The 27,189-nt window shown below is 41.1% G+C and overlaps 3 protein-coding genes across 6 annotated transcripts in view; 1 reads left to right on the forward strand and 2 right to left on the reverse strand.

Moving 5' to 3' along the window:
• Positions 1-22,467, forward strand: part of HSPBAP1 (HSPB1 associated protein 1) — an 89,046-nt gene extending 66,579 nt beyond the window's left edge. Inside the window, exons 9-10 of one of the 2 annotated variants that reach the window (XR_004476125.2) lie at positions 513-638; positions 21,110-22,467. Coding sequence is in view for 1 of the 2 variants with exons in the window: in XM_033403364.2 (XP_033259255.1) it covers positions 513-536 (24 nt within the window). In the remaining variant the exon portion in view is untranslated. Of the gene's footprint in view, positions 1-512; positions 3,143-21,109 lie in introns of those variants that run through there. The other variant, XM_033403364.2, reaches the window with a different exon arrangement.
• The window catches only part of DTX3L (deltex E3 ubiquitin ligase 3L), a 171,987-nt gene that overhangs the window by 100,927 nt on the left and 43,871 nt on the right, over positions 1-27,189 (reverse strand). The gene's annotated exons all lie outside the window — the stretch shown is intronic.
• Positions 1-27,189, reverse strand: part of LOC101270558 (protein mono-ADP-ribosyltransferase PARP14) — a 48,344-nt gene that overhangs the window by 9,819 nt on the left and 11,336 nt on the right. For 2 of the 3 annotated variants that reach the window (XR_004476124.2, XM_004278567.3), the window contains exons 5-14: positions 26,001-26,237; positions 18,585-20,806; positions 16,286-16,522; positions 15,527-15,748; positions 12,648-12,726; positions 10,085-10,234; positions 9,708-9,770; positions 8,229-8,396; positions 4,132-4,338; positions 612-1,211 (exon numbers count right to left, since the gene is read on the reverse strand). Coding sequence is in view for 2 of the 3 variants with exons in the window: in XM_004278567.3 (XP_004278615.1) it covers positions 612-1,211; positions 4,132-4,338; positions 8,229-8,396; positions 9,708-9,770; positions 10,085-10,234; positions 12,648-12,726; positions 15,527-15,748; positions 16,286-16,522; positions 18,585-20,806; positions 26,001-26,237 (4,185 nt within the window). In the remaining variant the exon portion in view is untranslated. The remainder of the gene's footprint in view (positions 1-611; positions 1,212-4,131; positions 4,339-8,228; positions 8,397-9,707; positions 9,771-10,084; positions 10,235-12,647; positions 12,727-15,526; positions 15,749-16,285; positions 16,523-18,584; positions 20,807-26,000; positions 26,238-27,189) is intronic. The other variant, XM_049710440.1, reaches the window with a different exon arrangement.

Genomic DNA, 27,189 nt, shown 5'->3' on the forward strand with positions numbered 1-27,189 from the left:
AATGTACTGAAAGCCAATTCAGTAGTTTTCAGTGGGGGATTTATGTGGTTCAAAGGCAGGAATAGCTGACTACACAAGACAAGTATTCCCTTCTCAGGAATCTTGAAGACTGCTTCCTGATGTGTGTGTCAAAGAATCTTATCCTCGGGGCAGAGGAGCCAGTGACTTCTGGGAGAAGATCCTTCAGGCTCCCCATCCACTCTGGGTCATCAGTCACAGACACAGAGTGCCCACTCTCTGACTAGGCTGTCTTCAGTCTTTTGTTCTAGAAAGGCTTGGGCTTCTTTACAGCCCATGGCTTTCCCTTTCCTGACAGAAGCAGCCATTACCTCCCCAGCAAAACTGGCTCCGGGAAGCTTGTAAACTGTAGAGATGAGAACAAATGCAACATTTGACTATTGTTACCATTAAGATAATATTGATCAGCTGTTGGGTACACCCTGTGCTGTATTTTCGTGGCCAAAGTGTAAGCTCCTTCAGCTGAGACCAAGTTTTCTATTTTCTTCCATAAGGGTACTTGGATTTTATCTACTTGAACAACATTTTGATGTATGTACAACACACATCACAGGCATAAAGTAATGGACAACAAGCATGAAAGTTTGATTCACCTTCAGATTTTGTATGGCGCCGAACAGGTAAACTCTTTCCCTTTGCATCTGTAGCAGTGTATGTTTTCAAGTCCACTGTGTAGCTCTGATGATTAATTTTAACATCAATTGTCTTTCTCTTTTGTTTCTTTGCATCCTCCAGTTGCATATTGGTAATTTTGTCAAAACTATGAAAATTTTTATCGTCCTTATATTGCCATTCCACAAAATCACTGGTACGATCTGCCAGGTATTCCTGTTCTTTGGACAATCTAACTCTCTTGATCATGTCCTCAATTGCATTTCTAACCTGTACCACATCTTTGGTAATTCCAGAAACCTCAATCAAAGGTCTTTCACGGTCCAAGGAAATGGAAATATTTAACTTCTTCTGAAGCTCATTCAATTCCTGGTATTCCTTTACATCAAAGTTTTTGATACATTCATCTTCACTGGTGTAGGGACACTGTTCCTTTTGAATGAGATCCTGTATCCAGAAGAGGACGTTTTCTACACTTTTTACATTTTCACCACACACCTGAAATATTGCTGATTCTGTTTTCTTTTCTAAAACCAAAGGAGTCTGTTTTGGGGGAGATTTACTTGAGAAGCCCAAGAATGCTAAAAAAGAAAAGAAAGGAAGATTAGCTCTTTCTTTCTTTCCTTCTTCCTTCCTCCCTCCCTCTTCCCTCCCTCCCTCCCTCCTTCCTCTCTTCCTCTCTCTCTTTCTTTGTCACCATGCTGTACATTACAACCCTAGGACTTGTTTATCTTATAACTGGATGCTTTTACCCTTTTGACCAACTTCACCCATTTCACCCAACTCCCACACCCCCTGCACCCACCGGCAATCACCAATCTGTCCTTTGTATAAGTGCTATCATACAGTATTTGTCTTTCTCTGTCTTATTTCATTGAGCATAATGCCCTCAAGGTCCACACATGTTGTTGCATGTAGCAGGATTTCCTTCTTTTTTATGCCTGAGTAATATTCCATATACACCACATCTTCTTTATAATTCATCTTTCAATGTTTCCATGTTGTGGCTACTGAAAATAATGCTGCAGTGAACATGGATTCCAGAGAGTGATTTCATTTCCTTCAGATAAATACCCAGAAGTGGAATTGCTGGATCCTATGGTAGTTCTATTTCTAGACTTTTGAGGAACCTCCATGCTGTTTTCCACAGTAGCTGCACCAATTTACATTCCCACCAACAGTGCATGAGGGTTCCCTTTTCTCCACATCCTCACCAACACTTGTTATTTCTTGTCTTTTTTTTTTTTTAAATCATTTATTTTCCCCTATGTTTTCTTCTAGGAGTTTTATGGTCAGGTCTTAACATTTGAGTTTTTAATACTTTTTTTTTTTTTTTTTTTTTTTGGCTGTGACATGTGGTATGTGGGATTTTAGTTCCCTGACCAGGGATCAAACCCATGCCCCCTGCAGTGGAAGCATGGAGTCTTAACCACTGGACCACAAGGGAAGTCCCTTGTCTTTTTTTAAAATATTTTATTTATTTCTTTATTTATTTGGTTGCACTGGGTCTTAGTTGCAGCAGGCGGGCTCCTTAGTTGCAGCTCACCTGCTCCTTAGTTGTGGCATGTGAGCTCTTAGTTGTGGCGTGCATGTGGGATCTAGTTCCCTGACCAGGGACCGAACCTGGGCCCCCTGCATTGGGAGCACGGAGTCTTAACCACTGTGCCACCAGGGAAGTCCCTCCCTTGTCTTTTTGATAATAGCTGTTCTATCATGTGAGGTGATCACTCATTATGATTTTGATTTCCATTTCCCTGATGATTAATGATGTTGAGCACCTTTTCATGTACCTATTGGCCAGTTGTATATCTTTTTGGAAAAACGTCTATTCAGATACTCTATTTTAAAATCAAATTGTTTGGGGTTTTTTCTATTGTTGTATGAGTTCTTTATATATTTTGGATTTAACCCCTTATCAGATATACGATTTGCAAATATTTTCTCCCATTCAGTGGGTTCTCTTTTCATTTTGTTTATGATGTCCTTTGCTGTGTAGATTTTCAGTTTGATGTAGTCCCACTTATTCATTTTGCTTTTGTAATTTTAGTGTAAAATCTAAAAAATCATTGCTAAGACCAGTGTTGAGGAGCTTACCCATATGTTTTCTTGTAGGAGTTTTATGGTTTCAAGTCTGTTTGTTCTACCTCAGAAGTGCCACTGGAATTTTGATAGGGATAGCATTGAATCTGTAGATTGCTTTAAGTAGTATGGATATTTTAACAATATTAATCCTTCCAATCCATGAGCATGAACTATCTTTCCATTTATTTGTATCTTCTTCAGTTTCTTTCATCAATGTTGTATATTTTCATGATACAGGTCTTTCACCTCCTTGGTTAAATGTATTCCTGGGTATTTTATTCTTTTTGATGCAATTATAAATGGGATTGTTTTCTTAATATCTCTGTGACAGTTCACTAAAGATTAGCTATTTCAAGTCAGACAGAGAAAGACAAATACTGTATGACCTCACTGATATGCAGAATTTAAAAAAAAAAAACTCATAGAAAAAGAGATCAGATTTATGGTTACTAGGAGTAACCATAAATTACTCCTAGTAAAGCGGGGTGAGGGTGGGAGGAGATTGGAGAAAGGCGGTCAAAAGATACAAACTTCCAATTACAAGATAAATAAGTACTAGGGATGTAATGTACAGAATGATGATTGTAATATTGTGATTTATAAGAAAAAATAGGGCTTCCTTGGTGGCGCAGTGGTTGAGAGTCCGCCTGCTGATGCAGGGGACACGGGTTCGTGCCCCGGTCTGGGAAGATCCCACATGCTGCGGAGCGGCTGGACCAGTGAGGCATGGCTGCTGAGCCTGCGCGTCTGGAGCCTGTGCTCCGCAACGGGAGAGGCCACAACACTGAGAGGCCCGCATACTGCAAAAAAAAAAAAATACATACATATATATATATATATATATATATATATATGAGAAAATATATTTGGTCAGAATGACCAAATATTTTTCCCATATATACAGTATTTGGCTTGTGCTTGGTATCTGAAGCGGAAGGCAGTCTTGGGCACTGAGCCCTTTACCTGTGGAATCTGATTCCATCTCTGGGTAGATGATGTCAGAATTGAGTTGAATCCTCAGACACCCTGCTGGTGTCTGAGAATTGCTTGTAGGCACAGGGAAGCCTCCATACACATTGGAACTGGGTCCAGAAACCTTCTTTAATGACTGTAGTTAACACTACTATATGATAGATATGAAAGTTGTTAAGAGAGTTCTTGTCACAAGGAAAAAATTCTTTTCTTTTTATTGTATCTGTGTGACATGATGGATGCTAACTAAACTTATTGTGGTATTCGTTTCACAATATATGTAAGTCAAACCATTATGCTGTATACCTCAAACTTATACAGTGATGTATGTCAACTCTATCTCCATAAAGCTGGAAAAAAGCTAATAAACTACCAGAAAAAAAAATAGCTATTTCTCATGTGACATCAATATTAGGAACATGTATTTCATAAAAATGAACAACTCACATGTCATTTTAGACATCATAGACTGCTGGGGAGAAGCCTGAGATCCTTCTCTTTTTTTCATGATGGCATAAAACACATCCAGTAATTGAGGCAGAAAGATAACAACTTTAACTTTTTTCATAGACTGGACCAATCCTTTCTGAATAAAGTCTTCAATGGCATCAATTATGGCTGCTGCAACCTTATCTGGGTCTTGGTTGGCACTTCCTAGAAAGGCAAATAATAAAAATGATTGGGAAAAAAAAAGATCCAACTGGATTTGAAAAAGAAGACCCAACTGGAGAAGGCTGAGGAATAAATTAGGGATTCTGATTCTCAGAATAAATTCCCACTCCTCAACTCTTTCATCACCATGGACTTTTCTAAAATGCATCAGCAGACACCCTTGAAGTCCTAGATGTAACGGGGAGTTTTTGTTCCAGGATGTCGGGAACAGCCCAACAATGAACAAAGGGCCCAGAAACATAACTTGGTGTCTGATATCTTATTTGCTCTATTCAGCTGATCCCAGCTCACTATGTTCCTCTGTGTTACAGAGCACAGTTAACCTTTCTTGGCTCACTGGTGTCCTCAAAAGATCCACAAAAAGCAAAAGATGCTAATGTATGTTGAAATGTCATGCTCTTTAAAGAGAACAGGTCTTCCCTGGTGGTACAGTTGGTTAAGAATCCGCCTGCCAATGCAGGGGACACAGGTTCGAGCCCTGGTACAGGAAGATCCCACATGCTGTGGAGCAACTAAGCCCATGTGCCACAACTACTGAGCCCGTGCTCTAGAGCTCACGTGCCACAACTACTGAAGCCCGTGCCCTAGAGCCCGTGCTCCGTAACAAGAGAAGCCACCGCAATGAGAAGCCTATGCACCGCAACAAAGAGTAGCCCCCACTTGCCGCAACTAGAGAAAGCCCATACACGGCAACGACGACCCAACACAGGCAAAAAGTAAATAAAGAGAGCTAATTATAAATAAATTAATTAACTTAAAAAATAAAGAGAACAGCATTATTTTTTGTTCAGTCATTTCTTGACTATTACGTATATATCCTTATTCTCTCAGATGTCTTTGGGGACCTGATTTAAACTGAGCTCATTTCGTAAGACACCTAGAGCCATAAGCTATTTGTTATAATCTATAATTCTTTGCATACAAGTTATCCATGAGCCTCCAAAAGTTTTTCGTCCCACGGTCACTGTGATTTTAGCTGACCTGCAGGGTTCAAGGTTGCCACCTGAGCAAGGTCTTTTCCTATTTTAAGCATGCTCCACATCTTGTTTCCTATTTTAAGCATGCTCCACATCTTGTTTCTCAAGCCTACTGGCTAGGTAAGATCATGAAAAGTTCCTTGAAAAGGCTCACGAAAAGCCATGGAAGCAGTTCCAGGTGAATAGCAGCTGTCACATTGCGGGGTGGGGAGTGGGCAATGTGAAAGTCCTCTGGCCAACTTGGTGTGATAGACAAAGGGCCTACGTGGGTTATCCCTGTTGACCGTGCCCACTATTACTGCAGAAAGGAGAGCAGACCTCTGTGGCTTGGCTATGGGGACAACTGTAGGAATGTAGACAATCCCCATATAAAACTAACCTAGAAGGTTTGTGCAGGTTGTTTTTTTTTAATTAGATGATCGGGGAAAGAGGGAGATTCTCCATTGCAATGTTGTAGTTATTCCATGCTATCTGGAAGAATTTAAATGGGAATGTTCAGATATATCCATTCACTCTCAATAACCTAAGCACTTGGGACACAGAGGATGTGATATGTGGGGATGAACAGGTGTTCAACAGGTGAAGTACGGACACCTGAGGGAAAGGCTACACCAGACAGAACTGTGTAAGAAGTGTGATATGTTGAACTTGGCGTGTTCAGGGGAACAGGTTTGTTTTTGAGAAAGATAAACGGGGGAGGTAGGGGGGTAGGTGGAGGAGGCACTGGAGCAGGGAGCCAGGTCTAAACAGGAGAATTTAAATAAAGGTTTAGGCAAAAGACAAGAGCTGAACAAAGAGACGAGGCCAGAATGAAGAGCTGGCTGTAGGGATTGAGGAGTTATTTAGAAAGTAAAGTCAGCAGGACCAAGTGGCCAACTGGCTTTATACTTGCCCCTTTGTTCCCCGTCTTTTGCCACCCACAGCCTTCACGTGTATTTCATAAGTCCTGTTGCACTGCAGTTGTTTGTTGACATGTCTGTGTCTCACAGAAGGCCAGGTGCCCCTTGTGGACACCAGGTGCCCCTTTTCTTAGTCATCTTTCTATCCCCGCTGCCTCAGCTCAGTGCCCGGCATATGCAGACACTCAGTAAATATTTAATCAAACTAATTAATCAACTAATGCACATAGGCGTGATGAAGAAGGTAGAGTCAAGGATTCTAGATAGAAAGTGATGTTTTTAACATGCTCAGGGATATAAGAGGAAGGGCAGGTGTGGGGGAGAAGACAATGAACTGGAGTTTGGAGTTTGCTTTGAGCTTGAGGTACTTGCAGGTACCAGTGAGCACCCATTCTCTCCCCTCAAGCCTGTGAGGAACAGTGAGAGGGCTTCCTTTACTGCCAGCAACTGTCTCAATCACAGTCTCAATTCAACTCATAATCACCACTGAGGGAGAAAGCTCCCCATCTGTTAGTCTAAGGGCCTGCTCAGGTGGTGATAGAGACAGGTAAAGAAGATGAGGAAGGAGAATTTGCTAACCTTGATTTACTTGTGCAGACCAGCAATGCAACCAGGTCAGTGGAAAAAACAACAGGTTTGCAGTAAGCCAGAAGTAATTATACAAAACTAAAACTGCCTCATTTCCTTATTTCTTCTTTGACTCCACCCAGGGACTCCCTTGGGAAGGTCTGTGCCACCCTTAGGCTGCCTGCTTTCTTGGCACAAATAAAGTTAAGATGGAAACACAAGACAAGAGCTCAGAGGAAAAAGCAGATGGAGATAGAGACTGGGGAATCATTAGTGGGTGTCCATAGAAAATGATAGATGATCGATAGATAGAGGATACATAGATGATAGACAGACAGATAATACATTGGCTAATCTGCTAGGATTGAATGATACTACAAGGGGAATGAAAGCATAAAGGGAATATAAATTATACTTTCAGAAACAGAGAGCTAAGGAGACATAACATTCTATGTGGGAACATTAAGAGGAATGAAAAATAAGAGAAATCAAAGTATGGGAAAGAGAATTAGAAGAAGGCCCAGAAAGTGACAAAGATGGTTAGGTTTATTAAGGCTAAACTTTTGGAGGGCCTAGAATGCCAGTGTGAGACACTCAAACTTAGATTCCTGAGCAGTGGAATGGTTAATCCAGTGCTGAGCCTTCTCTTTCTGGGACCAGTCAGCTCCATTCCACTTCAAGCCTGAGAGTATTTGCCTCCCCTGAGCAGCTCTCTTAAAGGAGACCAAGCAGGAATCCCTGATTAATGCACATGACTCAGGTTGCTGGGGAAAGAGCTCAAAGAGCATCACCTTACAAATGATAAGCCCAAAGCACCATCCTTGTAAATGAAGACTCATACAATCATTATGTAGTTTAAGGAAAATAAGAAACTTCCAAGAGGCAGGCAAGCTGAAAGGAGGAAGGTGGAGAGTTTCTGACCCATTAGAACCCACTGGATTCTGGCAACTGAGAGGTCGCAATGCCCCACGGCCAGCCCACTGTCAAGGAGGTAAGAGAAGATGGACAGCCATGCTGTCTGAGAGTCGGCCATGGGGAGGCGGAAGTCCATGCACTGATGTTTCCATGGAGAGGGGATGGAGGGGAAGTCAAAGACTAAATAATGGGGGATGTGTAGAGGATGGAAAAGAGAAAGGAGCTCATGAAAGCAATGAGAGATGGACTTTCTTTCCTTTCCCCTCCCTTCCTCTCCCTTCCCTTCCATATTAGAAAGCAAATGTCTACTATCCCAATACTCTCTTCAGTTTTCTTCAGTTTTCTCTTTTTTACTTAACCTATCCACAGACTTTGCTCCTTCCCTCGGGGGCTGCCCTGGCTTGAGGAAGCTGCCCTGATGTAGACTCAGCAATAAGTACATTAGCCATCAGCACCAATTCCAAGGGAAACTGGTCACCTTGGGATTTAGCCTTGACAGCCAGAGGCTACAAACCTGTCCCGATGGCTGGGAGGCAAACGGATGAGTAATTCCGCTTTTCACACTCTTGCAAAACACAGGAAACCGATCTCTTGACATTATTTCCACCAATGACGTGAATAATATTCTTGCACTTCAATAATCCACCTTTGGTAATTATATAATCTCTGTGGCCCCCTTGAGCTGGGAAACACAAGACAAAAAGATGCAAAATTAGATGCTGAACCCACTCTTTTTAATACATCTTTATTGGACTATAATTGCTTCACAATGCTGTGTTAGTTTCTGTTGTACAACAAAGTGAATCAGCCATATACATACATATATCGCCATATCCCCTCCCTCTTGAACCTCCCTCACACACTCCCTATCCCACCCTTCTAGGTGGTCACAAAGTACCAAGCTGATCTCCCTGTGCTATGCTGCTGCTTCCCACTAGCTATCTATTTTACATTTGGTAGTGTATGTATGTCCATGCCACTCTCTCACTTGGTCCCAGCTTCCCTCTCCCCCTCCCCGTGTCCTCAAGTCCATTCTCTATGTCTGCGTCTTTATTCCTGCTCTGCCACTAGGTTCATCAGTACCTCTTTTTTTCTTTTTAGATTCCATATATATGCATTAGCATATGGTATTTGTTTTTCTCTTTCTGCCTTACTTCACTCTGTATGACAGACTCTAGGTCCATCCACCTCACTACAAATAACTCAATTACGTTTCTTTTTATGGCTGAGTAATATTCCATTGTATGTATGTGCCACATCTTCTTTATCCATTCATCTATCAATGGACATTTAGATTGCTTCCACGTCCTGGCTATTGTAAATAGTGCTGCAATGAACATTGTGGTACATGTCTCTTTTTTAATTATGTTTTCCTCAGGGTCTATGCCCAGTAGTGGGATTGCTGGGTCGTATGTAGTTCTATTTTTAGTTTTTTAAGGAACCTCCATACTGTTCCCCATAGTGGCTGTATCAATTTACATTCCCACCAACAGTGCAAGAGGGTTCCCTTTTCTCCACACCCTCTCCAGCATATATTGTTTGTAGATTTGGGGTTGATGGCCATTCTGACCAGTGTGAGGTGATACCTCATTGTAGTTTTGATTTGCATTTCTCTAATAATTAGTGATGTTGAGCATCTTTTCATGTGCCTCTTGGCCATCTGCATGTCTTCTTTGGTGAAATGTCGATTTAGACGTTGAACCCACTCTTTGATTGTTTAAAAAACAAAATGTCTGAATTGGCAGATAAAGCATTTTATGTGAATAAGAAACTCCTGAAATACTAACTTTGATGAATCTTTCTCGCTTCTCTTTTTAACTGTGAGATGACTTTTCACTTCTAATTCTCTACAACTGGAATTCTTTAGTAAAAGGTATGATTTTAAGATCAATATGTTGTCTCCCCAATCCCAGGACTTTCCTCATCCTCCGTAGCTTCCCCTATTCAGTCTTCACTTAAAACTTAGAACCAAAAAGATAGCATTGTGCCTTACCTTGATCAGAACATTCCATTTCCACACTTTTCCCGGCATGTTCTAAAATTGCTTTGGAGACCCCTGCATGAGAAAAGCAAGATGTTTACACACATGAATAAAAAAAATTACAGGACATCTGGATCAGAATGATTGCCTAATTATCTAAATGCTTTCCCCATCATCAAAGGAACCCTATAACTTGGGTATTTCTGATAACAAAGGAGAAAAACTCATAAAAGAGCTGTTCCCGATTATGAGAAACAATGTCAAAATAATTTTTAAATGATGAATTAATAGCAATAAGCCAAAGTTGTAGAAACCAGTTTGGCTATAGCAACTCCTTCACAGGCTCTACTGTGACTATTACACTAGTCAAAATTCCGTAAGTCAAGTACCTGCTTTGAGATTAAATGTCTTTGATGTTGAATTTACAATCACATCTGCCTCTTCTTTGGTGATATCTCCAGAGGCTACCTGGAAAATGATGGGCCCAATCTTCATTTCATGCACTCCTGAATCAGGGTTAGAAATAGTCCCATATAAACCTGACAAGAAAAAAAAAATAGACTCAGTAACAAGTCGACAACAGCAAGAATGACTTAGGTCTCATGGTTCTCACCTGTGCCACTCTCATCTCTCCCTCTCTCTCTCCCTCTCTCTCTCCCTCTCTCTCTCCCTCTCTCTCTCTCTCTCTCTCTCTCTCTCTGTGATCTCTGGCATTTAACCTGGCCCTGGCCTTGAGCCCCTGATGGTCTGTTTCTGGAAAAGGATTATAAAATATAATACATATCAAACATGGCCTTCTGCTGCTGGCTGAGGTGAATTAGCCCACTTGAGCCTTTCTTTCCCACTGACTACAAGTAAAAACATGGGACAAATACAAAAAGCCACTCTGAGAACTGAGACATGCACAACAGCAGGCAGACTGAGGAAAGGAGTCAAAACTTGAAGGAGGGCTTCCCTGGTGGCACAGTGGTTGAGAGTCCGCCTGCCGATGCAGGGGACACGGGTTTGTGCCCCGGTCTGGGAAGATCCCACATGCCGCGGAGTGGCTGCACCCGTGAGCCATGGCCGCTGAGCCTGCGCGTCCAGAGCCTGTGCTCCGCAACGGGAGAGGCCACAACAGTGAGAGGCCCGCGTACCGCAAAAAAAAAAAGGAAGGAGCAGCCTGTGCTGCTTCCCATTTTGTTTTGTTTTGAAATTTTTCCTCTTTTCTCTCCCAGCTTTGACCCAAGCATGGCCCTAGTTACAGAACTACACAATGAGAACAGGCAGCAAAACTCTCAGAGAATCTCTGTCTTTGCAGCCAGAGGACTGGGAATATGGGTCCCTGTGAGCTGAAGAGTATGGCAGAGAAGCCTCATTATTTTCCATATTTTTCCTTTTTAAATCCAGGCCCTGTACCAAGGTGCCCCGGTTGCAGAACTCCACAGTGGCACCGCAGGGAGCTAAAACTCTGAAAGACATTCTGTATTTCTGTCCAGAAGAATCAGGAAAAAGGGCCTTGTGGTCTGAAAGGTGTATATGTGGTGTATGGGAAATCCCTGTGTTTTTGTTTATTTGGTCCCCTCCCCTCAACCCTCACCCCCTCTGCTTTGCCCAAGGGCACCCCTGATCACGCAGAATAATGAGGCAACAGAACAGGCAGCTTCAACTCTGAGAGAACCTTGTGCTTCTGGCCAGAAGACCTGGAAAATGGGCTTTTGCAAGTCAGAGAATGTAAGGGGAACGCTGGAGTGGTGACCCCCTGTTCTGTGTAAGACTGGAGTCAACCCTGAGCTCACCCCAGAGCTGTGCACGTGGGGCAGACCCAAGCTGCACAGCAAAGGCCTTGAGAATGGAATTGACCTTGGAACCACTGCCCACACAGAAAGTGAGGCAGAACTTGTAGAATGACATTAACTGATTGGCTACCTGCTCAAACAAACAAACAAAACAAGCACCATTTTCCAGAGGATTTTAACAGGACCCAAGTCTTACAACACGATGTTTAAAATGCCCATTCTATAATCCAAAATTGCTTGTCATACAAAGAACCAGGAAAATGTGACCAATTCTCAAGGATAAAGACACTCAATATAGATGCTAATACCAAGATGATTCAGATCTTGGAATGATCAGACAAAGACTTCAAAGCATCTACTATAACTACGCTCCCTGAGGTCGAAGTAAACACACTTGAATGCATGGAAATGATTTGGAATGAATGGAAAAATAGGGGTCTCTGCAGAGAAATATAAACTATAAAATAAGAATCAAATGGACATTTCAGAACTTAAAAATACAATATTTGAAATCGAAAATTCACTGGATTAGCTCAATAGTATAGTAGACAGAGAAAAGAATCAGTGAATTTGGAGGTAGATTAATAAATATTATCCAATCTGAAGAACAAAGAGAAAAAAGACTGAAAAAAAAAAAAAAAAAAAGAACAGACCCTCAGAGACATTATCAGAAGGCTTACCATTCATGTTATTGGAGCACCAGAAGGAGAGGCGAGAGAGACCAGTACAGAAAAACATATCTGAAGAGATGACTGAAAAATCCCCAGATCTGAAGACATACATATTCAGATTTAACAAGCTTCAGCAAACTCCAAATAGGATAAACTCAAATATAAGTAACTTTGACAGAGGAGAAGCATTTGGTTGGTATCATCTCTTTAAATGTGTCTATTTCTGAAAACACTTAGCACATCATCCTTAGAAAATAGTAGCCTCATCATCACCACTTAAAGACCCATTGTACAGATTATATAATCTGGCCTGCCTGCTCTTTCACCCCAGATCACATAAACATGGCCAGTGTCTTGCATGCTCAGGTGTGTAGAGTATAATTTATTATCTTCTTTATCACAAATTGTTTTTTTCATAAAAATTATCCTATCATTTTTCACTTAACACTGAATACTTATTTAGCAACTAAAAATAATTTCTCTATTTAAAAGCTTTATTGAACCTTGTGTATCTTCAGCCTTGGGAACTTTGTCACTGATGAAATTTCCATTAGCCCTTCTGGCAAATTCATCTGAGAATGCCTAGAAATACAAAGACAGTTTTAATCACTACAATTCTCTGTAGATGAATGAATTTGATTCATCAGACCTTCTGATCCTACATGCACAAATATTTAGGAGAGAACAATTCTCAGAGTATCATTTATTTTCATTATAGATTTTTACATTATGAAAATTCATAAATTCTATTTCTGTAAATACAAACTATGAAAACTATCAAAGATGTGAACAAAAATATAACTACAATACTATTTGTAATTGAGAAAAAAATAAACAGTTTAAAAATCCAACAGGGAAATGGTTAAATAAATTTTAGTATGTCCATATGTTGGAGTATTTATCAGCCATTAAAAATTATGTTTTCAAAGAATAGTTAATGGGATAGGGAAATGCTTATTTCATACTATTAAATGAAAGAAGAATGATACTAAATTACATTATATAATACCACATTTAAAAGTCCACATATATAAAAGAAGACTAAGATGAAATACAACTAAAAGAATTTATGCATTTTTTATTGTTTAAAGTTTCTACAATGAACATGTATTACTTTCATAATCAGTAAAAGTAAATACTTTGTTGTTGTTAAAACTACAGTGTTAAGAGAAAGACAATCACAAGGACCCAAACACTTCAGTTTTTAACTTCTTATTTGTACCAGGAGAGAAACAGCTAGGGGAGTAGTGTTTTTGGAGCAAGAGGCTGGAATTCCATTTCTTTGCCTGGTTAGTGATACCCCAAAATCATCACTTTCTTCCTCCTTGTAAACAAGCAACAGGAAATTTTGTTGGAAAAAAAACAAGTAACATCTTGGCTAAAAGGCTGATACAATAATGGGAGAAGGACCAGGAGAGACTACAGAGCCAGGGTTCTCCAGGCAACCAGGCACGTGATCTACAGGTGTAAAGGTGGACAGGTGTAAAGCTGGACTGGTTTGACTCTGGAGAACTAGAGAGGAGCTGCCATTTGGCCACAGCGAACTGTTCAGGCAGAAATCCATGTCCAAGGTGCCAGAACTTTTGAATTTTTAGGTCCCAGTGGACATCTGGAGTTTTATGTGACAAGTTTGATTCTTAAATGCCAGCAACTGATTCAAATTTTTTAAAAATAGCCCAAATAAAGCACATCTAAAGGCTATGTTCCGACCATAGGCTGCTGGTGCAACCTCTGTTACAGTCTCCACCTATAAATATTTCAATAAGTTTTGCTGATTTTTGTGAAAATATGACCAAAGCTTAACTGTCTTTAAAAGTCTTAAGAGAAAAATTGTCACAGCCACGTATGGAGAATCAGTACTATTTCCGATGGCAATAAAGATGTCTGTATAGACTAATCCCTTTACAAAATACTTGCAGAATTTGAATCTTTAGGAAAGATAACAAAGGCTGACGATGCACAGAAAGAGTGAGATTCGAGGGTTCAGATCCATGTCACAGGACTCACTTCCCTACAATGAACTCAGCCATTCATTCAAAAACTCTCAGCACTTCATGTCTCTAGTTCATTTTATGTGTATAAATCTAAGCTCCCAAAGTAATTATGATTTATAGGAGGGAGAGTACATGCAACATACCCATTCTGTAATCCACATCACTTTGTACAATGCAAGTCATAGGGAGGTTGTTCACAAAGCATTTATTGACTAGAAATGACTGTAGTTATGCAGGCCAACTAAATGGACCACATATTTTGCCCAGGTGGTTTAGCTGTCTGATTAGAATTTAGATTTGTTTGCTTCCAAAGTATTTAAAGGTAGTGTCTAGATCCAGAAAAAAAATTAAGTATGACCTAAAAATTCAGTTAGTCCAATGATCTATGGACATCTCTTGGGTTGCTAGCCTTAATCTGTTTAATTCTTGCATTATCATGGAACTTTTCAAACAATTAATATCATCTACTCTCCTGGACTCTAAGGACTTGCAGGGCAGGAATAATGGCCTCATATTAAATGCCTCTTGTTCCCCCATAATGCTGCGTCCAGAGGCTTACTCACAGCTGGTGTTCAGCAAACGTGAGCTGGTTGATGGACTCTCTGTGACCAAAGATGGTTCTGGTATTTCTGGTCTCAACCGTCTTACTCCTATGGGGATGTGCTGAGCCTTCAGTTGTATCTTATTCTGACATTCTCCTATTTGTAGGACCACAACTGAGCTTTTATATTATGTATTAAAATTTCTATGTTCATATGGAAGGAAATTCTATACATTAGAAGAGGCTTAAGGGATACGTCAACTCCATTGCAATATTTGGGCCTTATTTGGATTCTGATCCAAACCAACAAGCTATAAAAACAAAATAAAATACTTATGAAACAGTTGGAAATGTGAACACTGACATGATAATTGATGAAATAAAGGAATGACTGCCAATTTCTTCTAGGTGTGAAATAGTATTGTACTTAGATTACTTTTGAAAAAGAATCCTAATGTCTAAAACAAATACTGAATTGTTTATGGGTAAAAGGTATATATGGGGATCTGCTTCAAAAACAGTATGGGAGGAAGGGAAATAAATGGAGATAGAGATGAAACATACTGGGCATAGGTTGATAACTATGAAGCTGAACGATGGGTACAAGGGATTTCATTACACTATTTGGTTTACTTTTGCATATGTTTCAAATTTTTCTTAATAAGAAGTCAAATTTTTTTCTATATCCAAAAATGTGCTTGAAATTTGCCGTGTTGCAACTAGTCCACACTACTCTTTTACTTTCCTGTATGAAAATACATGAAAGAAACAACCTATCAGACCAAGAAGATACTTGAATACGTTAGGGCTCAGTTGCCAAAATAACGAGTAATGAGAAAGACTGTACCTGAATATTTCCATGATCACTTGGGTGCAACAGAAAGCAAACCTCTTGTAAAGTTGTGGGTTGATTCCTGCTACTGAATTTGAACACTTCTGAGGTGATTAATTCAGCAAAAATGTTTTTAGGAAACCCCAGATTTCCTGTTCCTATTGCTGGAAATGCAATTGAGTTTAAGGACAAACTCTCAGTGATTTCCAAACATTCTCTGATTATGTTTTCCATGATCTGAAAAGCACAAAGCACATTCTTATACATTTTGCCTGGAAATCAGAGTTCGAACAAAAAGAACAAGAATTTAGCAACTCTGTGATCTCTCTCTACTCCTTTTTCCTTTCAACAAAAGGCAGGTTAAGGGCAGTCAGAAGGGGAAAGGAAAACAGAGGAGTAAAAAAGGAAAAGTAAAGAAGAATATGTGAGACCCTCCAAAAAGATTCAAACTCACTCAGCAATGAAGGAAAGACGCAAAGCAGCTACTGTTCTGTTCCTTCAGTCTCTTCCACTCTTCATGCCCTCACTTTTCCTTCCTCACTAAAGAGTGCTATCTTCAATAATTCTTCCCCGAGTCCCAGCAATGGTTGAGAACTGTAATCAATTTCTATTATTAACTGGTCCTTGGGAGAAGTCAGCTACAGCTGAAAGAAATGGCTATGAGAATGTGCTGTTATTACAGAACAGACACAGCCAGGGTTCAAGCTACATTCTACTGAAAGGAGAGTCCAAAGGGCTACTTAATTTCCTGGAGAATTTAAAACCAGGTCCCACCTTGCGTGAAGATGTGCTGTCATTTGTCCAGTCCGGAGCCACCACGTGAAGCACATGGTGGCAGTGCAGATTGCAACCACTGGTTTGGATAACTGTGCCGACCTCAACAGCCACCCCTTGTCCAGCTGTCTTCAGCTCCTCCTGGAGCTTTTGTCCCGCTTTTTCCAAGAGGGCCTTGGAAAGGGGCCCTCTATTGAGCTCAAGATCCGATGAAATGGAGTTGACAACCACATCGGTCTTAAAGACAAAACCAACAATTTGTTTCAAATTGTAAGAAAAAGCATTCATCAAGGATTACTGTATTTGAGCCCCCGGGCTTGGCACAATGGGGGACAACTAATGATTAAGTTTTCAGAGATTGAAATACCACCCCAAAAGAGAGTGTTATTAGATACTTATTTAAATAACACTCTAGGACAAAAGAGAGCTGTCAAAGAGCAATACATAAATGGTATGGGATCACCAAAGGAGTCCAGAGGAAGTGCCTTCAGAGGCTAGTAGAGACACTATGAGCGATGTGGTGTCTGAGAAGTGGGAATAGTTGCAGCAGGCAGAGATGGGGAAGTCATTCGGGAGGGGCAACAGCATGGACAGAAGCATGGCAGGTTGTGAGCGGCAAGGAGATCAGTTTGACCTGATAGAGAGCTTCTGCAGCAAAATGGTGCCAGCCAGGCTAGAAATGTTACTCTGAGCACAGACTACAGAAGGCCTCGAGTGCCAAGCCAACTGGACTTCCCAGCAGCAGTGAAGAGCCATGGGAGCTTTTTCAGCAGGACAGTTAATGTGAGCAGATTGATCAGGCTTGACTAAGACACCAAGAGAAGACAGGAGAGGGACTGTGACCAAGTGATTGTCAAAGCTGCCCCACGTGGGTCACTGAGGAGTAATGCAGAGCAGGTCTTGGCTTCAGAGGGCACACACCTATGGGAGTGAAAGGCACGGAAGGAATGTCTTACTACTCAGCGTTCAAGGTGAATGAGGATTGGAACTCACTCCAATTACTGACCCTTGGCCAAAAGAGATTTTTGTTTATTTGCTTGTTCTTTTCAATGAGAAACAAAATTATTTTTAATATTTTGAAATAGAGCAATGCACATTCCAACCCTAGCTCCATCAGTTGTTAAATGTGGGATTTGGGCAAATTATTTAACCCCTCTAAATCTCATTCCTTCATCTGTGAAATGAGAATAATAATAATCCTGGAATCTGCCTCATGGCACTGAATAAGAAGATGCATGTCAAGCACTTAGTAGAGTGCCTGGCTCATAGTAAATAGTGTTAGCTATTATTCTTGTAATTATGATTTAAGCTTACTGTAAGTAGAGATCTAATTTTTTACAATCTCTTTCCATATTTTAAACCAAATGAAAAATATTTTAAACCAAGTAACAACTTGAACAAAACAGGAGGATGACCCACAGGATGGGAGAAAATATTTGCAAATCATATATCTGTTAAAGGACCTGTATCCAGAATATATAAAGAACTCTTAAAATTCAATAATAAAAAGGTAACTCAATTTAAAAGTGAGCAAAGGATGTGAATAGACTTTTCTCCAAATAAATATGCAAATGGCCTTCCCTAAGCATCCCTGCCCCAGGACTGCCCACATTCGCCCAGCTCAGGAAGTTAACACCTGGCACAGCAGGGGGCTTCCAGGACTGTTTGGATTAGTTAGAGCCTGTGTTGAAAAGGTTGCTAAGTACCTTTTTAAAGTATTTTTAAATACTTTAAATGCTAAGTATTTTTAAAAAACATGTCACCCCCTGGCAGAGCTATAAGAATTGTCCCCACATAATACCCAGACCTTCCCCAGGTCACTTTCTACCTTCCTCCCTACATTTTCTTAATGGTGTTGGGAGCTGATGGTCCCTCAAACTCAGAACCCTCTGGTTCAGTTCCGCTGATAAGATTACTGTCTTCCGTCCCCGTGTTATGCTCTAATTTTTCTGCATCTGCTATCAGTGAATGTGACAGGAAATTAACCTTAGATATGCCAAAATATGACAGGTGTAAGAGCACTGAAAAAGCATAGAGAGTCTCGTAAATGTTAGTTATTATTGTGGATTTTCACATTTACTGGAAACTAGTGATCGGAACATGCTATCAGCTCCCCCGGGTAATTGGCCAATCTCAATTAGTGAATGCCTTGGTGAAGTAGCCCAATTTTCTAAGGAAACCTGTTTCAAGGCAGGGATGGAGGGCATGGGATTCTCCCCTTGATCCTAATCTCCCTTGAGCAACAGGCTAACTGGAGTCCCAGCACGCTGGTGGGTGTTCTGAAAACAGGGGCACTCACTGTAGCACTCTGCACATCTCCTTCCACCAACAGGATCCTCAGGCCTTCTGGGGACACCAGACTTGCTCCTTTTCCATGATCTTTTCTCAAGTTGGGCTGGACTGCTGCTGGTAAACTGGGCAGGGAAGCAGCATCAGGCAGGGTGTCTTTAAATATAATTTTTGCACTTTCAGCAAAGGCCTCAACAGTCTTCTCAGCTATATCCACAAGGTAAACCTCTTTCAAGCTGCATCCATCCTGTTTACACTGGAACCATTCCTTGATCGCCAAAATAATGGTCTGCACACACTGGGGTAGGGGAAAGCCGAAGGCTCTGGAACTAATAGCAGGGATGGCTATGGATCGGTACTTGTGTTTTACAGCCAAATGGAGACTTTCTTTTACAGCAGTCTTTAACTGCCACACACATTTCTGGGCATCATCACTCTTCCACTGGGGCCCTACTGCGTGGATCACGTGGTGGTACGGGAGCTTTCCTGCTTTCGAGATGACGGCACAGGCAGGTAAGATCCTGGCCTGTCTTGTCTTCATTATCCGGTCACAGTCTTCTTGGAGCTCAGGGCCAGCTGCTTTTAAAAGAGCAGCCGCCAAGCCCCCCTTGAGCTTGAGTTCCTCGTTGGCCGCGTTCACCACCACCTCGACGGGGAACTGGGTCATGTCTCCTTGCTGCACAATCAGCGAGACTCCAGGGGCTAAATCTGTCTGAAACAAGCACCTCTGCCCACCATCCTTCTGTAGTTCAATAAAACAACCAAATAACCTTCTGACCTCACTTTTATAATACCGTGCTTTATCCTGGAAGAACTGACTGGCTCCTGGCTTATCAATATGGAAGCTTTTAACGCAGACCAAATCCCAGGCTTGCGTGACAATGTTCTTTCCCTCCAGGACTTTGGTCTTTGGGCCAGTTAGTAAAATGCCTTTTCGCTTGTTCTCAGGATTAAAAATTACCTGAACATTCATCTTCTTTATCTTTTGCCACAGTAGCTTTTCTGCCCTTAAGTAATCAATAACTAAGGAAGGCTTTACTTCAATCAATTTCTCTATTTTTGTGTGTTTTTCCAGGAAGTCAAAAAGCAAGTCATAGATTTCATTTACTTCTCTCACACAGCCTGTGATGATGACCTGGGCTGTGGTTGCTGAAGTTACCTCATGGATTATTACAGTCTTTGAGGAGGAATTGTGTTTCTTATGCAAATTGCAAATGAGCCATTTCCATTTCTTACTGTTAAGAACTTCCCTGTCTTCAACGTCAATGCACTTATATTTTAAGGCTCTGACCATTTGCTTTGCAGCTTCTAACAGGACTTCAGAAAAAGCACCAGTTAAGAGAACAGTTGTGCCCTCTAGCTCATAAACTGCAAGAATGTTCTGTGCTATAAAGAGAGACTTAGAGAATTCTGCACAGTCAACCTGTTGCAGAAACTGAAAAACCTCTGGGCGAACCTGAATGTTTCTCTGAGCCATGGTGTATACCTTTTCCTGGATTTCACACTTTACTTTATACACATCTGCAGGGAGTCCTTTGAAGTACATGTGTTGAGAGGCTTCATCATAAAATATCTCCACCTCTGGGCACTCCGTGTGGAGATACTCCAGTACACCGCTGTGCAACAGAAGTGAATACCTTCCTGGAGAAATGGCCAGTTTTTGCTTCAGACTTTGCTCTTCTCTTCTCATTTCTAGAATGGTGCTTTCTATTAAGTCCTTGATCTGTGGCTCAATGTTTTGTACATCCTCTGATTTCCCCACTAAGGTTGCAATCCCCGTTAGTGCATCAAACTCAATCAAAATCCTATCATCTTCTAAATTGTCTTTTATGATGTCCCATACTTTTGAATCCACTTTAAATGAGGTCACTGTATACTTAGACCGGATACCAGAGAATACTGTAGAAGCATCTTGTTGCCAGGTCTTGATTCTTGGTCTTCCTTGACTGACTAAGGTAGCTGCAGGTCTGATGATCACTTCACTGCCAAGCTGGCACAATGTTAGCTCACAGTGACAATGTCTCATTTCATCATTTATCTTGTCAATCAGGTGATTCTTCTTCTGCAAGAACTTCCATAAGGAAAGATCCAGTGATTCTCTGAATGGCGCTGGAAGCTTGATCAGAGGCTTCTCCTGTCCATACAGGGCTGTGCCCAAAGAAGTATAGTACGGGAACACAGAGAGCGGCATATTATTGAGGTCAAGTTTCTTGGTCATGATGGTGTCTAACACTTAAAGGAAAGAAATTAAGTAATCTCAGTGTAATATATTTCAGATGAAAAAACAAGCAAACAAGCTTTCCTATTCTAGAGAAAAAAAAATCCTAATGTTTGTAGAACTTTGATGTTACATGCTATTAAAAAGCAGCACTACTCCCAGAGTGCTCAAATATAAACTGATAAGTATTAACACTGCACAGGGATTCCTTATTTCATGGAATAATTACTTTCCAGCCAAGAACACTCTATGTTGAAATTCTGTTAAATAAATTCTATTTTTCTGTTTTTCTGATAACACTGATATATCACCACCAGGTTAAGAAAGACAGAAGAGGGACTTCTCTGGTGGCGCAGTGGTTGAGAATCCGCCTGCCAATGCAGGGGACACGGGTTTGAGCCCCGGTCCGGGAAGATCCCACAGGCAGCAGAGCAACTAAGCCCGTGCGCTACAACTACTGAGCCTGCGCTCTAGAGCCCGCGAGCCACACTACTGATCCCTTGTGCAACAACTACTGAAGCCCACGCACCTAGAGCCCACGCTCCATGACAAGAGAAGCCACCGCAATGAGAAGACTGCGCATGGCAACGAAGAGTAGCCCCTGCTCGCTGCAACTAGAGAAAGCCCATGTGCAGCAACAAAGACCTGATGCAGCCAAAAATAAATAAATAAATAAATTTATGTAGACATTTCTCCAAAGAAGATATACAAATTGCCAACAAACGCATGAAAGAATGCTCAACATCATTAATCATTAGAGAAATGCAAATCAAAACTACAATGAGGTATCATCTCACACCGGTCAGAATGGCCATCATCAAAAAATCTACAAACAGTAAATGCTGGAGACGGTGTGGAGATAAGGGAACACTCTTGCACTGCTGGTGGGAATGTGAATTGGTACAGCCACTATGGAGAACAGTATGGAGGTTCCTTAAGAAACTACAAATAGAACTACCATATGACCCAGCAATCCCACTACTGGGCATATACCCTGAGAAAACCATGATTCAAAAAGAGTCATGTACCAAAATGTTCATTGCAGCTCTATTTACAATAGCCCGGAGATGGAAACAACCTAAGTGCCCATCATCGGATGAATGGATAAAGAAGATGTGGCACATATATACAATGGAATATTACTCAGCCATAAAAAGAAACGAAACTGAGTTATTTGTAGTGAGGTGGATGGACACAGAGTCTGTCATACAGAGTGAAGTAAGTCAGAAAGAGAAAGACAAATACCGTATGTTAACACATATATATGGAATCTAAGAAAAAAAAACGTCATGAAGAACCTAGGGGTAAGACGAGAATAAAGACACAGACCTACTAGAGAACGGACTTGAGGATATGGGGAGGGGGAAGGGTAAACTGTGACAAAGTGAGAGAGTGGCATGGACATATACACACTACCAAACGTAAAATAGATAGCTAGTGGGAAGCAGCCTCATAGCACAGGGAGATCAGCTCGGTGCTTTGTGACCACCTAGAGGGGTGGGATAGGGAGGGTCGGGGGGAGGGAGACGCAAGAGGGAAGAGATATGGGGATATATGTATATGTATAACTGATTCACTTTGTTATAAAGCAGAAACTAACACACCACTGTAAAGCAATTATACTCCAATAAAGATGTTAAAAATAAATAAATAAATAAAATAGAAAATAAAAAAATAGTGGTGAAATGCAAAAAAAAAAAAAAAAAAAAAAGAGAGAAGAGTTTGGTCACCAGCAAGGGGATAATGTTTGCTCCAGTGTGAAGAATACTTTCCAGCTCAAAGCAAAGCTAATCTAAGAATCATGTTATTTATTTCTTCTTGTACAGTTGCACAGTTTTAGATTTCATAGATGACTTAGATTCTGTTAATACTTCTGAGAGGAGGAGCATAATAATAACAGCTTACTACGTGTCAGACAATATTCTAAGTGGTTTACATATATTTAATGCTCACAACAAACCTCTGAGGTAGAGACACGATTATTATCATCCCTTTTTACAACTGATAGAACTGAAGCTAGGAAATGTTAGGTAACTCGAATAGGGTCACACAGACTGTAAAGATCTGAGCTAAGATTCAAGCCAGTGTCTGTCTAACCCCAAAGCCCATGCTCTTGCCCCTGTTCCAAGGGTTCCAAACAAAGAGCATCCTCACAGTCATCAGAGAGCCCAGCCCCAGAGACTCTGATTCAATAAGTCCTGTACATCCCTTGTCCCTGCTCTAATCCCCTTCCTGCCACATTTACTATGACAGTCCCTGTGTGTGTGTAGGGATACTCTTCTCCCCCAAACCCCTCCTCACTTTGTGTTAGTTATTAGACAGCTACAAGGGGTCTAAGCAGGAAGGGAATTAGAATGAACTCCAGTAACAACTTGGATTAAAACAGCATCTTGTGAAAAGATGTTAAAAATAACTTCACCTTGTGCACGATTGGCTCCTAGGCCTGGAGCCAGACCTAATGAAAAAAAAGTGGCCTTCAGAGGCCCAGACTCATGGCTTCAACTTCCCACCATGGCCTGGAACAGATTCTGAGTACCAGTGAGTACCACCATGTGCCAAGCACTCTGCAGGTACAATTTAATTTGATCCTCACAACATTCCTCTGAGGTAAGTAGTAATGTGAGCCCTCTATTACAGATGGAAAACAGAGGCTTTGGTGGGTTAAAGTAACTTCCCCAAGATCACAAAGCTAGTAAGCACCAAAGCCAGGCATTTGGACTCAGGTCTGTCTGACCCAAGAACCATCACAGATATCACCTTAAAGTGGCTTAAGCTCTCCATCCTGTTTTCCTCCTCTGTTAAAAAAAAAAAAAACAAAAAACTATATAACTGTGCAGGTTCTTAGGAGGATTCAGTGATGAGATACCATGGCAGAAAACACAGCAAAAGATCTCATGTAGGGACTTCCCTGGTGGTCTAGTGGATAGGACACTGCACTCCCAATGCTCCCTGGTCAGGGAACTAGATCCCACACGCGTGCCGCAACTAAGAGTTCGCATGCCACTACTCAAGATCCCGAATGACGCAACTAAGACCCAGCACAGCCAAATAAATAAATTAATTAAATATTTTTTTGAAAAAAGATCTCATGTACAACAAGCATTCAATAAGAGTTCCCTTCCTTAAGATTTTGTGAATTGGATTCTGTGAAGTTGAACAAAATAATTTCAGAGTAAATTGCCTAACTTATTCCTCTCAAATGATCTATATAAAGTACAATATTGCTAAATAAATTCTGTTTTCAATTCAGCTTTATCTACAGTTTGCCTCATTATTAACTCATTGTAAGTGGTGAAATATCCTACAAGAAAAATTAATGTTATAGATGTACAGGAGATTGGGGGAAAGTGGAGAAGTTAAGAGCACAGATTATGGGGCCAGACTACCCAGGTTCAAATCCTGGCTCTGTCACTTACTAGCTGTGTAACCTTGGTCAAGTTATTGGACCTTCCTGTGCCTCAGTTTCTTCATTTGTAAAACAGGGATTACAATAATAGCAACGCCCATAAAGCAGTGTCTGCGAATGCACTTGGTAGCACCCTGCAGAGCTGCGCAAGTGTAAGTCATATTCATAAGAAGACACAGCCAGAGAGAGAAAGGGAAAATCAGACACAGTGTATCTCAGACACAGAGAACAGGGAATGAGTGAGTTTTGAGGAGAAGGTGTGGTCAACATAGTCAGATGGTGCAAAGAGGTCAGGGCAAAGAGCAACTTTTGAGAGTGCCCTACGAGTGTGGCTCTAGCATAAAATAAACCTGCATAAAATAGCTCCTATCATTATTCATACACATGTAACATAGACATTCTGAGGACACACCCAACTGCCCCATGCCCTCAAGATGATCGAAAGCCCCATAGTTGTCAACTCCCATCATAAGCTGGGAGGTTAACTTCTAGAGTAACAGTTCTATGTAGCTCTCCCCCTGGGCCCAAGGTAAATTTCCCTGAGAGAGATTTAAAGAACACGCAACAGAAGCTCATCTTTCATCCCTCTGCCCAAGGAACGCTAGGTCTCTCATTCCATTTTAATCCAAACCATACCTTCACCACAATTTCCCCAACTCATAACAGCTGAAAGGAGGTTCCTCCAAGTACCCCTATGAAACAGTTTACTTTAAGTGAGTGGCATTCTACATGATCCTATCTCATCCTCCCTCAGTTGATCCCAAGCACAACGTTCCTTCTTTCCCTAAGAAGTCCGGCTCCCTAATTCCTACTCCTCAGCCCTGACCTCTGAACATCAGTGGAATCTCCAAGCTGACCTTGCACATGCCTCAGAGAACTGGCAATCTATGTCTACGAATCCCTCAGAAACATTTCCCTAAGGTTCAGCTGAGCAAGGTTTTCACAGGGTCATTGCAAAGAACAATCCAGCAGGCGTCCACTGATCATGTGAAACCACCCCTATTAATTTCTGAATGATGACACTGACAAGTGAAGCAGGAAGTGAAGATACTTTATAGGAACTGTGTGTTTCTGAGTATTTCTTTACCTAATCTTGTTGAAGTTAACTTGAGAATTTCTACCAAATGTATAGCTAAAACAGAGATCACCTCTTTAAATACGGTATCTCAAAGACTCTAAGAATTATATATTTTTCAGTCTGTCACAAGTACAGACCCATGAGAGAATCTCCTCATATCTTTCAAAAACTTGACATTACTTCTCTAAAGTTTTGAATCACTGGATTCACTTAGCATGATATACCAGACGTACGGGATTGCTACTTGGATTTCCAAAAATATATATGGAGGGACTTCCCTGGTGATCCAGTGGTTAAGAATCTGCCTTCCAGTGCAGGGGACATGGGTTCGATCCCTGGTCGGGGAACTAAGATCCCACATGCCACAGGGCAACTAAGCCCACGTGCTGCAACTACTGAGCACACGAGCCACAACTAGAGAGCCTGTGTGCCGCAACTACAGAGCCCACACACTCTGGAGCCCACTCGCCACAACTAGAGAGAAGCCCGCACGCCTCAACTACTGAGCCAGCGCACCACAACAAAGGTCCCGTGTGCCGCAACTAAGACCCGACACAGCCCAAAATAAAATAAATGAATAAATAAATTTTAAAAACAAAAAAAACAAAAATATATACAGATAAAAATAAAATACATCAGAATTCAACTGTTAACTGTTAAGATCTATTAAAATGGTTTTAATTATGCTAGGTAAGGTTTACAAAATTAGGCTAATAGGTATTACCTTTTCTGTCGAAAAATTCAATCAGTGCTGAACTCTCGTCAGGAAAACATTCAATGCTGGCCACTCTTCCCCCTCCGTTACGAGGATTTTCAAATAAACATTTCAAATCATGGTCATCAACACCAGGTGGCAGGTTTTCAACTCGGACTGTTTTTGTCACTTCCAGAAGTCTTGCAGAAAGCTGAAGTTCTTTCACTGAATGGTGCTTGACACATTCATCAACAAATTTCAGGGCATCTACAAACCATAATCAATTAATCAATCAATCAAAAATTATGATTATATCTTTATATTATATAGAAGAAACTGAATATTAATTGAGATAAAGGAGGGAGGCTAAGCACTCAATTTTTAAATGCAAGATTTTAATTCCCATGAGAATCTACATGCCTAAAGCTTCCAGTCTCTGAACAGCAATGCACATAGGAACGTATTACCTGGACTGCTGACACTGAGTCGTGTGCCTGCCTCTAGTCACAGCCCCTTCCACCCCTCCTTGACATCACCACCTGAATGCACTCTCTACAATACAAATCTCCTCATTTCACTCCTTCCTCGGCTCCCCATTACCTGCAGGCATGAGTTCAAGCTCCTTGGCTAGGCTTACAATGCCCTTGGCTATCTGACTTCAAACTAATTTCTAAATGTCACCTCTTGTTATTACCGACCATTCATTTTATTTTCCACACTGCCACAAAACCCAGTGATTATTTTGAAAACTACATTCTCTTTTGCCTTTGTATATACAATTTCCTCTGTCTAAAGCGCCCTTCTCCAATTTTTTTACCCTGGTCCTGTTCCTCCTTCCAGACTCAGCCCAATTATCTCTTTCAAATTAATAAATATTGACAGTGAGCCCATGATGTAACAGGCTCCGGGCTAGGATCCGGGGATAGAGGGGATGGATATAACAGCTCCTTGAAAGTTCACCATCCAGGAGGGAGGAAGTCTTGAAAGCAAACAAATGGCCTATTTGGGGATCAAATGAGGTGGGAAGATTAATACTGGGAATCAGACAAGGATTCCCAGAGTAAGTAGTCACTGATCTGAGTTTTGAAGGATGAAGAAGAGTTTACCGGGTATTTAAGGGGAGGAAGCATTTCAGGCAGAGGGACCAGCAGGGGTGTGTAGCAACACAGCATATCTGAGACCTGATAGCCTGGTACTGCTGGAGTATAAACTTCAAAGA

The sequence above is a fragment of the Orcinus orca genome, chromosome 5 (genome assembly GCF_937001465.1).
Source record: "Orcinus orca chromosome 5, mOrcOrc1.1, whole genome shotgun sequence".
NCBI classification, from domain to species: domain Eukaryota; kingdom Metazoa; phylum Chordata; class Mammalia; order Artiodactyla; family Delphinidae; genus Orcinus; species Orcinus orca.